Below are 15,598 nucleotides of genomic sequence, written 5' to 3'. Positions count from 1 at the left end.
CATGGGCATGGGCGGAGACTCGGGAACGACCTCTGTGGCCGTGGGCGTGGGCGGAGACTCGGGAACGACCCCTGTGGCCGTGGGCGTGGGCGGAGACTCGGGAACGACCCCTGTGGCCGTGGGCATGGGCGGAGACTCGGGAACAACCCCTGTGGCCATGGGTGTGGGCGGAGACTCGGGAACGACCCCTGTGGCCGTGGGCGTGGGCGGAGACTCGGGAACGACCCCTGTGGCCGTGGGTGTGGGCGGAGACTCAGGAACGTCCTCTGTGGTAGTGGGCCAAATGATCTTATCCACAGAGTATATTTTTTTTAGCTCTGTCCTCTTACTGTATGCCAACAATCGACTTGAAGTTGATTTGAAACATCTGGAGAAACACCTGGAAGTTAATATAGTGCTTCAATAAATCCTAACGCGTAAATAACTCCATTAATTCTCTTGATATATGAAAGAGGAACCTTTGAGCAATAAAGAGTTTCTCTGGGAACATATATTTTATTGGTATTTTTCACAAACTATCTGTGCTTCTCATACACTCATGCTTAATTCGCCACATACTCCACATGCTCAGGTTTACACAAACAAAACAATCATCTGCACAGGTGCACACACAAACGTGCCTCAGATGGGTCAGGTGACACGACAGAGGGAGGATCCCGCCTGCCAGCATGCACCAGGATGAGGGGGCTTTTCGCTGTGCAATAAAAATGCTAATCCGCCCTATTCCCCTGTTGATCGGTTCTATGTAAAACAGGTTAGAGTTCCACATGTGTACCCTCAATTTACAAGTTGGCCTTTCTTTGTCCGGCTCTCTTTATGTGTTCTTCATTAAACGCAGTGGTCTGGATGTCTTTACACGCTTTCTGCCGGACTCTGCTAATGACAATGACAGTGCTATATCCAGTTCTGTGCTCACATACCGTTTTAATGATGTCTCCACTGGCCGAAAGTCAAAGAGCACAGTGGACGTGCCGTTGTCCCAATTAAAGGTCACAGAAGAGAGAAGATCTAAAGTCGACTTAGCCTCGGGACATGTTTGGCTCAAATTGTCGGCTGCCACTGTCTGTTGTGTGTGAAACTTTGATAAACATTGATTTTGGATGATTTTATGCTATTTTTAGATACAGTACATCCCACATAGCTATATAGCTACATGGGAATAGTTCACCCAAAAAGGAAAATTAATCAGCTTGTTTGGCACTGACCAAAATAGCAGTCAGGCTGACAAGTCTAAGGCCAGAAACATACTTTACGCAAGTACGCGTGTACAAATGCTAGCACTTGGCCAAAGCATTGCCAACTTTCTGACGGGTTGTACATGCTTAACGTGCATTCTTGCACTACTGTGGCGGTAACAAACCTCAGTACTCAAAAGGTCGATATAGTTACCTTTAAAAGTCTGTGCCATTAAACTGGATGTATTACTATTCAGGTAAGTTGATGTAAATATATGGACTTTAACTTACTTGCTCAGCAATATACTCTTCGAACTGTTGCTCCGCCATGACAGTAGTTGCCTTGAAAAATAAAACTTAACATAGAAGCGAACGGTTCAAATTAATGTCTGCTATAGCCCCCTTGGGGAAACATCGAGAATGCAAGGCCTACATGCGTTGTGTTATGAATTGCATTGTGACACATTCAGCTTGCATAGCTAAAAGTGCCTGCATTCACATAGTTGCGTAGAGTATGCTTTGGCATACAGGCTATTTAACTGATTTATTAACTCCAATTTTCGTAGTATTCCTTGTTTCCACTTCTAAGAGCCAAAACAAAGCAGGAAAGAGAGAAAAGTAGTAAGAGAACAGGTTTGAAACGAAGCTCTATTAAAAACAAAATGCTAATCTACATAATGTCACCCTATGTCCCCATTGTAGTTTCTTTAACTCTCACATCTAATTAGCTTCAGGGACTGCGTGGGTGAGATATGGGGTGTCCCGGGGCGCGCCCCTCCTTTCCCCTACAGTTGGGCCTGGGTCAGGCCAGTGGGGTCTGCTCCCCCGAGACCGGTTATGACAAATAAGATTAATGTCTCTCAAGCCTCCTGAGCCGAACAGATTAGACCGATCCCTGATTTTCTCAAGAGAAACCCCATGTGTGAGCGAATGCATGCGCTTGTCACAGCATGCTGGGACAGGGAGAGTTTGGGTGCCCCCTCCCCTCTAATGACCACTGGAGCATAGCGGGTCAAGAGGGTAGGGGTCAAAGGGCGCTTGACAGAGGGGTCCCTATCTTCAAGAGCAGTGAAGCATTGGATGAAGGAGAGACACTTCAGTGAGATTAAGCTTTAAACTCTCCATTAGGAGTAAAATTGGATTTATATATATATATATATATATATATATGCCTACAGGCAGTTTGAACTCCGTTTGGAAACAATGACAAGTGCAGCACCTGTTTTCCTTTGCTTCCAAATATACAGTACTGTAAAAAGCTTGATGAAGTTGAATTCATCTCAAGGTAACATGATCACACGGAAAGTCGGCAATGCTGTTTCCGAACGTCCCGGTACCCTAGGATCGGCAACAGTATGCCGACCCACTGACATGCCCTATCTCCCATCGGACATATTTGGAACGGCTCAACAACAATTACTTTCCCTTGTGGCACGACTGTTAACGCGTTGCGTCAGTTGCATAAGAGACCACAGTTCAACCCCATTCAAACGAGGAAGTATTCACGTTTGTATAAACAATCATGAGTGGGATAAGGAGGTTGCATTTTTATCCCTAACATTGCATTTAGTCTCTACTAATGGTTAGGGTTAGATTTGGGTTTTGGTTGGGGGGTAGATTAAATAAAATAAACATTTCTCTTCACTGTTTTACACCCTGTTCAGCTGAAAACAATTCTTTTTACAACTGGCTTCTGGCGACCTCTCCTGGATATAAATGGATGTCACACTTGTTTATATGCTCTGAAACACTTACCGCTTTAGCCTCTGGAGGCAGTGTTTTCAAATTCGGTCAACATATACGATTTCGGCTAAAGAAAAATTGGCGCACACTTGACAAATTTTTTGTGAAATCAGGCTGCACTATTCTAACATTACAAAGAAGTTGATTTAAAAATTTCTGGAAAAAACAAACAACGAAAAACCTGTGAATGGTGCTTGCCCAAGTTTACCTCATTGCCATGATGCTAGAGTGTTACTATATGCTTGCTAATGTGTTTTGAGTGTTTTTTTTTTTTGCTTTTTTCAGTTGCTATGATGGTTTAAGTATTTTAGCATTTTTACCATGTTGCTAAGTTGTTCTGAGTGGTTTTTAACAGGTTTTGTAGTTGCTACTATGTTTTAACTGTTTTAGCATTTTACTAAATTATTTCTAAGGTGTTCTGAGTGGTTTTTAGCAAGTTATACAGTTGCTATGCTGGTTTAAGTGTTTTTAGCATTTTACTATATTTTTGCTAATGTGTTCTAAATGTGGTTTTTAAACAAGTTATGCAGTTGCTACGATGGTTTAAGTGTTTTAGCATTTTTACTGTGTGTGCTAAGGACCTCTGAGTGAGTTTTAACAAGGTATGTAGTTGCTACAATGTTTTAAGTGTTTTTAGCATTTTATTAAATGTTTTCTAAGGTGTTTTGAGTAGTTTTTTACAAGTTATGCAGTTTCTACAATTTCTTGAGTGTTTTTAGTATTTTACTATAAGGTTGTTAAGGTGTTCTGAGTGTTCTGTTTTTTTCTTTTTTTTTCACAAGTTATGCAATTGCTACAATGTCTTAAGTGTTTTTAGCATTTTACCATGTGCTTGCTAAGGTTTTCTGAGTGGTTTTTAACAAGTTATGCAGTTGCTACGATGGTTTAAGTGTTTTAGCATTTTTACTGTGTGCTAAGATACACCTGCTTGCTGAGGTGTTTGAATTTTTGCAGTTGCTATGATGTTTTCAGTGTTTTTAGCATTTTACTAAATTATTGCTAAGGTGTTTTGAGTGGTTTTTAACAAGTTATGCAATTGCTACAATGTCTTAAGTGTTTTTAGCATTGTACTATAAATGCTTGCTAAGGTATTCTGTGGTTTTTAACAAGCTAGATGGTTGCTATGATGGTTTAAGTGTTTTTAGCATTTTTACTATATTTTTACTAATGTGTTCTAAATGTGGTTTTTAAACAAGTTATGCAGTTGCTATGATGTCTTAAGTGCTTTTAGTATTTTACTATATGTTTTCTTAGGTATTTTGAGTGGGATTTATCAAGTTATGTAGTTGCTAAGATGGTTTAAGTGTTTTTAGTATTTTTACTATATGTTTGCTAAGTTTTTCTGAGTGTTTTTTTTTTTTTTTTTAAGTTATGCAGTTGCTGCAATGTTTTAAGGGTTTGGGCATTTTTACTATATGTAAAAAAACAAGTCTCTATGATATTCTGGTCTCTAGATATGACTCGAGTCCCTCCTTCAATGTAAGTCTACTGAAACTTTTGACCCATTTGATCATCTACCAAGTGGAAATCTTAAGTCTGATGTAGTAAAGTAGCAGCACACTTTTCTTCAACAAGCCACATAATTTGAGGTATCATTCACATCTGCAGCACAAAGAGTACATGGAAGTTACACACTTCAGTTAATACTTTGGGTAAAAGGTTTGTTCAAATCATTAACAATAAGTTTGAGTAATAGCTGTAGTGATGCTCACCTTACAAAATCAGAGAGAAAACACCATCATAAAGTTCTTCACTTCTCTGGAATTTAGTTCCGGACAAATCTGATTTTGTTTTGGATTTTTTTTCCCCCCACTTGACTGTCAGATGAATGACAATAATCTTGTCTTGATTTGTGTGGTCTTCACAGATTTGTCTGAATTTGACTCTGAAGTACCCAAAGAAAAGACTGCGTTCAGCAGAATGGATGAGAATACTGCTTCTGAGGTCTTCATAACTGTGCATGATGCCCTGATCACTTCAATGCATCGGCCAGCTGACGAAGCAAGTCCCCAATGGAGAGATCATACGGATATACCTCTGTATATCTAGCTGCAGTAAATTCTGCTATTCTCTACAATGTTCAAGCTATAAACAAGCTTTCATGAAACAATTATGCTTTATTCAAAAGATATTTGCTCTGTAATAATACCACTATGTCTGAATTTGTCTGGTATTATCTTGAAATAAAGCTAAAATATTGATAGCAAAGCATTTCTTTCTTTCATCGCTCTGTTTTCTTTTAAACATATTAAAGGCAGTATCTTTATTTCTTCAACACATGATTGTTGTTCCAATAACATTCGTGCAATGGTTTTATTGTTAGTTTGCTGTCTCATAACACCAAATAAATCCCAATGTTCTCTTAAACTGGCCAACCAAAATAATTTTTCCTGTGTTAAAGTGTCACAAAAAACAGCTGTAGGCATTTTGAGGTCAGCATTCCCATGTCCTTTTTTTCCCCGGTAATTGGCTTAATGTGATTATCTCACACCATCCATTTATTTATTTATTTTAAACAGAGAGTTAAATCTTGACACAATAAACCTTTAATAGTAAAATGCTTAGTTTAACTACTTTTCAAATTTTTTATATGATGCTGTAGTCAAAGAGAGAGAGAAAGGAGGGCAGCTGTTAAGGGACCGTCACTGTCACCGGTCAGCCATGGCAGCAGTGAAGGGGCATCAGGTCTCTGCAGACACACCTTCATGAGAGCAAGAGCACTGCAGAAGTGTGTGTGTGTGTGTGTGTGTGTGTGTGTGTTCTTAGATAAGAAAGATAGATGGTGCAATACCTTGTGATTGTATGAACACATGACTGTGGAAATAGACTTTGACATTTTCCTGTATCTTCTCAAGTTGTGAGTTGAGCCTGTTTTTCTTTTGTCAGCTTCTCGGTGGCTTATGATGACAGCTTCATCCATCCATCTGCTGTTCTGCTGGAGCTTCTAAAGTGTGCAGTCCAGGTGTCTTTTCCTCCTTAAAAAACATAAATACAGAGATAAATTTAAATTTCAGGAATTTCATTAATGTATATTGCCACGGATAGGTAACAAACCAGACAAAAATGAGTTTGAATGACTTCGGGTCAAAGGTCATTTTCGAACATTCTTCTTGTGAGTATTATGCATTGAGGGGATCCGGTTCATTTGTATAAAAATGCTCATTCCAACAATCCAATGACTTTCATTTTTATGCAAACATATTTTGGTTTGGCGGACAATGTACATCCATTATATGCATTTATTAGTATAAAAAAAAAATTTACAATATTTTTTTTTTATCATTTTGTTAAAACATCTTTGTTTTTGGAGCCTTGGTTGCTCAGCGAGTATTGACGCTGACTACCACCCCTGGAGTCATGAGTTAAAATCCAGGGTGTGCTGAGTGACTCCAGTCAGGTCTTCTAAGCAACCAAATTGGCCTGGTTGCTAGGAAGGGTAGAGTCACATGGAGTAACCTCCTCGTGGTCACGATTAGGGGTTCTCACTATCAACGGGGCGTGTGGTAAGTTGTGTGTGAATCACGGAGAGTAGCATGAGCCTCCACATGCTGTGAGTCTCCGCTGTGTCATGCACAACAAGCCACGTGATAAGATGCGCTAATTTGACAGTCTCAGAAGCGGAGGCAACTGAGTTGAGTGACCGTGCCACCACGAGGACCTACTAAGTAGTGGGAATTGGGCATTCCAAAATTGGGAGAAAAAAGGATAAAAAATAAACAAAAAAATGAAGAAAAAAAGAAGAAAAAAAAACATCTTTGTTTTCATGTAATAATCTAGTCACAGGAGTTAAGTTAAAAAGTAATCCAATGCAAATTACTAACTACTTCTCTAAAATTATTATGAAATTACTTTAATGATTACTTCATTGAAAAAGTAATCACATTACTAATTACTTTCTAAAACACTTGTCACAAAAAATGTTTTGTTTTTCAGCTCAACAAATTCAAAATAATGCAATTTTCTCCTTGTTCATTGTCGCACCCCCTTCAGCTGTCACAGAAATGCAAACAGACGTACATATGAACATATGAATTCACATTTTAATTGTATTACACATACTTTTTTTTAGAGATATTTGAAACCCAAGTAATGTACTTAAAAGTAATTACTTTCATTGAAAGGCAGTAAATGTAATCTGATTACAATAATTCGAAATGTAATGTGTTTCACTACTTTTTGTGCCTAAAAAGTAATTCGATTACAGCATTGAATTACTTTGTAATCCGATTACACCCGATACTGTTCATTAGTAATGAAGTTCAATGCAATGAACTCGCAGATTGCATTTTTGGTACCTTAAACATTGAAGGCAGCAATTAAACTTAAGTTTTACATTTTAGCTATTTAAAATGTCTTACAGCGCATGAAAATCCACAGTTTCAGCTGAGGCTGCGAATCCACAAAATCACCAAACCTAGAATGCTTTTCAACATCCCCTAAATACTTAAATTACATTGTATGTATAGTAGTTACTGTGCAAAACCACCACACTTATATGTTCATAAATCTCATTGTGCAACATGCTACCTGTACTGTGTACTAAAGTCCTAAACAGCAATGAAAATGACTGAAAATATAAAATGCAAATGTTTGTAATTTGAACTCAATATGAGAGGTGTATAAAGAAGATGTGAAAGGGTTACAGCATCCTCACTTTGACCTTCCACACGTCCTTTATAATCAGCACCAGAAGTCTTGTGTTTTCTGATTTGAATCTGAGAAATAAATGTCAATGAAGTTATTTTCTTTCCAACTCTGACAAGACATTTGTCCGTGCGTCTCTACACACCGTAGACTATTATTATGCAAATCAGACGCACATCCAGCTGATGTCAGCACTTCCCACAAACGTCCTTCTCCCCCCCATAAACACGTCAGGTCGCCATGGGCTGCTACTGCTCCTGTCCTCCGAGTGCGCTTGGGAATGTCAACTGCTGTGCAACAGTGTCCTACATACTCGCTGCATGCTGGTAATACTAGTACATACGCAAGCGTACATACACTGTATTAATACACTGTATCACCCTATGGGTCATTCTACTAAACGGGTCCTTCATATAGATGTGTGTAAACCTAATTACTTTTTATTATTTTTATTATTATTTTTAAAATGTGCTAAATATCATATATATATATATATATATATATATATATATATATATATATATATTTTTTTTTTTTTTTAATGAAAACTAAACATATGTAAATAAAATCTGGTATTTTGTCTTTATAATCTCTCTTTTTATTTTAAGTTGAAATAATTATTAAAATATTTTAGTTTTTTGTGTCATATTAGCCTACATATGTGTCAGCCCTGTTACGACCATATTTTCCCTTTGTAAAATAATGATGTATTTTATTAAATTAAATGAAAAAGAAAATGTAATAATGACATCATCATCTGCTCAAGTGCAGTCTCAAAGGACAACTTAAAGTAGCACATCTCCTTTTCTTAATCACTTGTGTTATGTTTGTCACTTGGGAACAGTCTTAAAAAGGTCATCCTTGTTACCATGCTTTTAAACAACTGATAATTGCAAAGTGGATAACAGTAGAAATATCAGCAAGTTCTCTTTCTAAGAAGAACTTTGTAGTTCCATGACCTTGTAAAGTCAAATTAAACTGTAAAAATGGCAACCCTGTCACCATTAACATTCTTTCCTTTCAAGCGACATAATGAAATTTGTTAATTTAGCTTAAATGGCACAATGCAGTTGCCTCACCACGTGTATGCATTATTGTGGTGGAAAGGGTTGCAAACTGAACAATGTATAGTAACTTTATAATCAAACCCACATCTATCACTATAACGATTTTTTTCCGGGTCTGAATGTTTTTGAAATGCGAATCCTACAGCAGGACCTCCATCTTCAAAGGCGTCCCATTTGTAGGAGTGAACAATGAGAACACGTTGTCAGACAACAGAGTACACTACAGCTCCGCGATCGCCGTTAATTGCGCACATATGGCTCCTACAGGAATCATTGAGGAAACGGACCTTCTGGTACCCAATTCGTGTGATTTGCATGAAAATTAAGCCATTGGTTTATAAACCGTGATGTAAAAGAATGACCTGAAAGCCTGAGGCCACAGTCAGTAGTTGATTTGGTGGTTAGCGAAAAAAGCGGTGAGGAAAAACATAGCTCGGGAGGGCGGATTTTTTATTTTTTTATTTTTTTTATTTTTTTAGGAAGTGGAGTGATCAAATGTTGAAAATGAAATGTATATGAAATGTGAAACTAAAAAAGAGATTCAAAATATTTCAAACAAAATAATAATTTTATAATAATTTTAATAATCTGGCTTGATGATGTATTTTAAAATGATCATTATTAATTTAAATGTATTTATATTGATTTATAGAAAATGAAGTAGGAATTAAATTTAAATAAATAATATGTAAATCTATTTTTTTTAAATAAACGATCAGCATTAATTTGAATGTATTTATATTGCTTTGATTATAAATAATAATTTATAAAATATTAACTTATTAAATAATTATTATTTAACTAAATAATAATTCATATATTAAAGTTTTATCCCCAATAAAAGTTTTCTATAAAACAATATAAATGCAATAAAATACTGGTCATTTTGAAAGAAAAACTTAAATGCAATCATTTTATTATTATTATTAACATTGATATTATTACTATGTTAACATGATTTAATTTCTGGATTTATTTATTTATTTTATTTTATTTTTTCAAAATGAACAGTATAATTTTTTATGCATTTATATTGTTTTAGAGAAACTAAAGTAGAAAAACTATTTAAAGAAATGATTATTGATATAATAATTATTTAATTAGCTAAATTTAAAAACATTTAAATAAATACATTTTTCAATAACTATTTAAATGTAATAAAATTAATATTTGAATAATAATAAAATGATTTAATTTATGGAAAGTTTAATAAAAAACGAATTTGATATATTATAGAAATAAAACTCTTGATTGGCTTGAGGAGAAATCTGGCGCAAGCGTTGATGCCTCACAGCGTCATTAAGTCATCCAGTTCAATGTTGGTCCCGGGAGAATTTTTTATGGATTAAATTAAGTACTTCCATCTTCATTTCCCACCTGATCGCAGCCATATAAATCCCAACAGCTGATCAACAGACTTCAGAAAGCTCGACGCCTTCAGACGGAGCAGCTGCGAGATAAAGCAGGAGAGCGCGGAGCGAACAGGCTGACGCACACTCAGCTTTTTACTGTCCTTTCTGTGTCTGACGGGTTAGACAAGCATATCGGAAACTAGATGACGAGTTAGTTTTCATTTAAAGCCCAAACCTGGAAGATAAGATCATCGTTACGGGTCCAAAAGGAAGGGAGCTTGTTATAGAGAAGAGCAGTGGAGCTGTCCAGTGCTGAATACGTGCCGCTGACGCGGGAGCTGTCCAGTGCTGAAGTTGCATTTCTGCCATCGCGCTGCATCAACACAACGCAATAAGGGGCTCAAGGGTCCGCCGTAACCCTGTGCTGGCATCCCAATCTCGGCATAACCGAAGAGAACGATACAAGTCGCGTTTTCACCCAGAGTTGCATGAAGAAAGCGAGAGATTCGACCGGCGGACGAGTGTTTTTTTTCTTTTTTTTTCTTTCTTTTTTTTATTTAACGTTGAAACATGCCAAGGTCTTTCCTGGTCAAAAAGGTTAAGCTTGATGATTTCTCATCCGCTGATCTCGAGAACTCCTATGGCAGATCCAGGGCAGACCTCAGCCTGCGCTTCCATGAGAAAGGTAATCAGATTTATTGGACATTTATTGTTGGATCAAAACCATAAAGGTTGTCTAGGTCGTTATGTATATATGCTATTCACAAGGACAAGTGCATGCGAATCATGGCTGGTTTTTGATGGTTTTTAATCATAATCGGGGTCTGAATTGACCTACGGTCACATTGTATTCAACACCGTCACGCTCAGCACAGTTTCTGTCGAGTCTGCACATTTTGAGGGTTGCTTTTCAGGTGTTGCGCTCTTTCGAGCACGCATTCGCGTTTTAGCAAACGCAAGTAACAAGTATTCCACACGTATAACAAGAGTTGTACTGTTCTGATATCCAGTTATCATACCAAACGTGCATCTTAAACACACAAGAGAACCATGTAATGGAATTATTCACGCGCGCGCTCACATACCCACGCAGTCTATTAAGGGAACGCATGATCATGTTTCAGGTTATTATTTACGCTCTACATAACCTGAGCTTCGCATACACTCGCATAAGCATGCATTCTGTCCGGAAGAGCATTTATGGAATATTTATGCATGCTTTCCTTATCTGGGAGAGTTACAGAATTATATCTTTAACCTTCTGTGCGTGCGTTTTGTGCGTGCATCGAACTAATTCTGCTCGATTTCTATCAAGTCTGCAAATGCAATTATATCTGCAGCGATACCATTCTCCTCGCCATTGTGCTTAAATGGGTTGCAACGTTAATTGAAATAGAGAGCTATTGATTTTAGTGTGCGCGTGGAGGTTAATGTAGAAAAAGCTTTTTAAGAGAAGTCTGGGTTTACATCTTGTCTGGTAGGGTACGTTAAATGAGGCACTGTTGCATCTATAAATGTACTGTTGCTCTTTTTATCTGCAGCATACATCAGTGACTACATGACCCCGGCAGTGTATGACGCCGAAAGCGACAACGGCATCAAAGTACCCTCCCCCGGACCCATCTACGACAGCATCCACAGTGATGACTATGGAGCCCCGGACTCGGATCAGCCGGACAGCCCGCGATCTGAGATCTCCGGTTACATTAACGGAGACAACGCCGTCAGCGAGGGCTACACGGTAGACGCGTTCTTCATCACGGACGGGAGGTCAAGGAGAAAAGCCATCAGCAGTCCACGCACCCTTCAGCGGCACTCGTGTAACGAGTGCGGAAAGACATACGCCACGTCTTCCAACCTGAGCCGACACAAGCAAACGCACCGGAGCATGGATAGCAAAATGGCCAAGAAATGCCCCACCTGCGGGAAGGTGTATGTCTCCATGCCGGCTATGGCCATGCATTTGTTGACGCACGACCTCAAGCACAAGTGTGACATATGCGGAAAGGCCTTCAGCAGGCCATGGCTTTTACAGGGACACATGCGCTCACACACGGGCGAGAAGCCGTTCGGATGCGCGCACTGCGGGAAGGCGTTCGCCGACCGCTCCAACCTGCGCGCCCACATGCAGACTCACTCGGCCTTTAAGCACTACAAGTGCAAGAGATGCGACAAGACCTTCGCTCTAAAGTCGTACCTGAACAAGCACTATGAGTCGGCCTGCTTCAAGGGAGCTTTTGCGCCTTTGAGCCCTCTGGACGCGTGAAAACGCGCATCAGACTTTCAACGCTCTAAAAAATAAAATAAAGGTCCTTTATCGGCATGCAATGTTCCACAAAGAACCTTTAACATCCATGGAACCTTCCCATTGTAGTGGAAAAAGGTTCTTTAGACTATAACTTAGGTTCTTCCATGGCATCACTGCGAAAACCCCATTTTGGAACCTTTATTTTTCAAAGGAATATTCGGGGTTCAATACAAGTTAAGCTCAATCGACAGCATTTGTGGCATAATGTTGATTACCACTAATATTTCTACTCGTCCCTCCTTTTCTTTAACCCCAACCCAGCAAAAATCGAGGTTACAGTGAGACACTAATGAAAGTGAATGGGGCCAATCCGTAAATGTTAAAATACTCAAGTTTCAAACGTATAGACACAATTATGTGTGTTAACATGATTTTAGTGTGATAAAATCGCTTACAAACCTTTTCTGTGCAAAGTTATATCCAATTTTACAACTTCGTTGCCATGACGACAGAACACCGTAAACCCCAAAACCATAAAAACATAAATTTAACAACGTCACAGCTCAAATAATACACAAGTTTTAACAGAAGAATTAAAGTAAGTGCTTTTATAAAATTATAAGCTTCACATTTTTGTCTTTAAACCCTCCAAAAATTGGCCCCATTGACTTCCATTGTAAGTGCCTCACTGTAACCTCGATTTTTTTTTGTGTGTTCTTTTTTTGTGGTAATCAACATTATGCCATAAATGTTGTCAATTGATCTTAACTTGCAGTGAACCTGGAATATTCCTTCAAGAGTGAACTTTACACACCTGATAACCTGAATACAACTAGTTGACAGCACATCATGGAAACCATGGATTAATCGCATGTACCTTAACTTTTCTTTTTAAGTGTACTCTCTGTCACATATTCAGCTGAAATATCATCTGTTGAGACATTGAAAATGTCGTTATTTCTCTCAAAAAGGTCAAACCTTTTCTAAGTATTGGATAATATTGTACTGCTGCAGCGAGTGGCCACAAAAAGTGTTCAGCATTGAGGTAAAAACTATTTATTCATTCACTTATTTATGTACTATTTATATATTTATTAATTTATTTCCTAAAACAAACTGTGTACGATCTTGATTTGCACTTTAATTTAGTGTTCCGTTGCCAAGCCTTCATCATCAATATGCCAAAGCATTTGCCACTTTCTGAATATCTTATTTTTATTTGCCACTTTATAAATTTGTTGCATGCAAAAAAACAAAACAAAACAAACAAAAAATACTACTACTAGCCTAATGAAATCTATGCCAGTTTTACGAAGCTTTGGATTTTTTGCCAAAACCTAGATAGCATCTGTCTGCAATATTTCTCGGGAGTCATAATGATGATGATGATGATGATGAAGAATAGAGCAATAATGCATGGTATTTTTAAAAGTTAAAGCGAGTAATAACTATAGTGTTTTTAATCACGATTTTATCCGATACTATCCGTAGACGTTCAGAAGTTCAATATCAGGGAAATGCCAGAGTAGTATTAGCAGATACTTCCACGGGATCGGGGTGGGAGGGCTATAGGGTGCTTTTGTAAGTGGTTATGCACTGCCTGCCTCTTATTTAATGACGTAGTTTTAGAACGTAGGCACACGTGGTGTTGAACGGACAGCTGGATCATTTGCTCCGAATCTGCTGAACGGCCGGTGTGAACAGCGCAAAAACCTGGAGAACGTGGATGAGCTGAAACTGCAATACTGACAGATGGACATATTTCATCCAGGTTTGGCAGATTTATCTTCGAACAGCACTTCTTCGAAAACCTTTCCGACCTTTTTTGAAAAATAATAAACTAGTAGCACAAACCTTAGAGATTCAGGTAGACAGGCCTTGTATTAGTTCAACCTCTGTTTTTGTATTTATGGACAAAGGAACTAACTGTTTAATGCAAGATGCCTTGTAAATAATCCTTTGGAATCTAATATTTCTACAAACTGTAAAGAATCAAATGAACTTATTTCTGGACTTCTTTTTTCCCTGGGTTTTTCCCCCCCCAGCATTTGAACAATGTAAAGCACAAATGACACCGGGCATTTTCTCACTTCATAATAAAGAACGAATAAGTAACGACTTTTTTGTGGTTCTGTTTTTGTATGACATTTGGAATATACATTACTGCACAAACTTCACTGAGAAAGCAACTATTTGTTTCATGCATGGAGTTTAAAACATGCTGACTCAGTTGATGCATGCTCCTTGGTGGATGACATCAGTTTAGTGACGTTGCATGCAATGTGTACAGTCATTCAATGCAATACAGTACTTACTAAAAATCATTTCTAAAATGCCAAACATTAGAAACAAGCATGACGACTTGTGGCTGTTCAAAGCTCGCTTTCATCTCAATTAAATCCTCAACTGATGCTGTTGTTGCGCGTGATTGAATTTTATCCGCATTGTGTTCTCAAGGATCTCTTGAGAGAAAAGCATTTTATCAAAGGGAAGCAAGCAAGGAAATATCATTCTTTTGCTGGAAAGAGCTCCCAAAAAGATGCTTTGGTTTGAGTAGAAGTTGTGCATTTGGCCGTGCTGAAGCGTTAACCTTGAGGCATGCCAGTGACAGAGGGAATTCACCCGTCAGCTTTATCCAGGTCCCAGCTGAGTTCTTATCAAAAAGGGCTAGAAGCACTTCAAAGTGCCTCCTGAAGACTTTGGGTGAAAAACAGCTTCATTACTGGACGGCCAATGTGGAGCATTTAGTCTTTCCCATTTTTAAAGCAAGCTTATTTTGCATCAATGCAATGGGAAGAAAACAGGTTTTTCATCTATGTTCAAACAAACTGCACCCCTTAATGGTTTTGTGATTGAATGCCCCCTCTAGGTCATTTTAGTTTCGCACCAATTTGCTTAAAGTCATCATGAAACGACTTCAATAATCTGACGTATTTTCAAGGGAAAAAGGCTATTCAACTCCAAAATAATTGATTGGATCATAAAAGTGGGTGGTGTGTACCAGAATGGAGCCAGATGGATTGAGAGGAGGGGCTGAAAAGTAAGAGGGATTTGTGATGTCATCCAAAAAAAAAAAAATTGTTTCAGAGGTGGATTAACTGTTCACAATAAGACCAGGAACATGTTTTAGCCTCGTACGACCCCCGTCCACATGCGTGGACATTGCATTTTGGCTTCGCTTTACACAACGTATAATTTAAATTAATTTAAACTGACTGAATACTGTTCACAAGACTCTAGACTGTCATTTAAGGGTTAAAATTCTGGTGCACCGAGTCACATGACACAACAACATGACGTAGATTTCTGTGAAGAGCTTCTACGGGCGCAGAGCCAACAAAAGTGCCTCTGGTAATAAACCTCTTTATG

General features: G+C 38.2%; 1 protein-coding gene across 1 annotated transcript; it reads left to right on the top strand.

The window, feature by feature from the left end:
* Positions 1-10,028: 10,028 nt before the first annotated feature.
* On the top strand, positions 10,029-14,341 carry scrt1a (scratch family zinc finger 1a). Its single transcript, XM_051670992.1, has 2 exons — positions 10,029-10,666; positions 11,523-14,341. The coding sequence occupies exons 1-2, from the start codon at positions 10,552-10,554 to the stop codon at positions 12,245-12,247; spliced, it is 840 nt and encodes a 279-aa protein (XP_051526952.1). The 5' UTR covers positions 10,029-10,551; the 3' UTR covers positions 12,248-14,341.
* The last annotated feature ends 1,257 nt before the right edge of the window (positions 14,342-15,598 follow it).

The sequence above is a fragment of the Myxocyprinus asiaticus genome, chromosome 34 (genome assembly GCF_019703515.2).
Source record: "Myxocyprinus asiaticus isolate MX2 ecotype Aquarium Trade chromosome 34, UBuf_Myxa_2, whole genome shotgun sequence".
NCBI classification, from domain to species: Eukaryota; Metazoa; Chordata; class Actinopteri; order Cypriniformes; family Catostomidae; genus Myxocyprinus; species Myxocyprinus asiaticus.
Note: the sequence above shows the minus strand (reverse complement) of the source record. Positions and strands in the feature narration are given on the sequence as shown.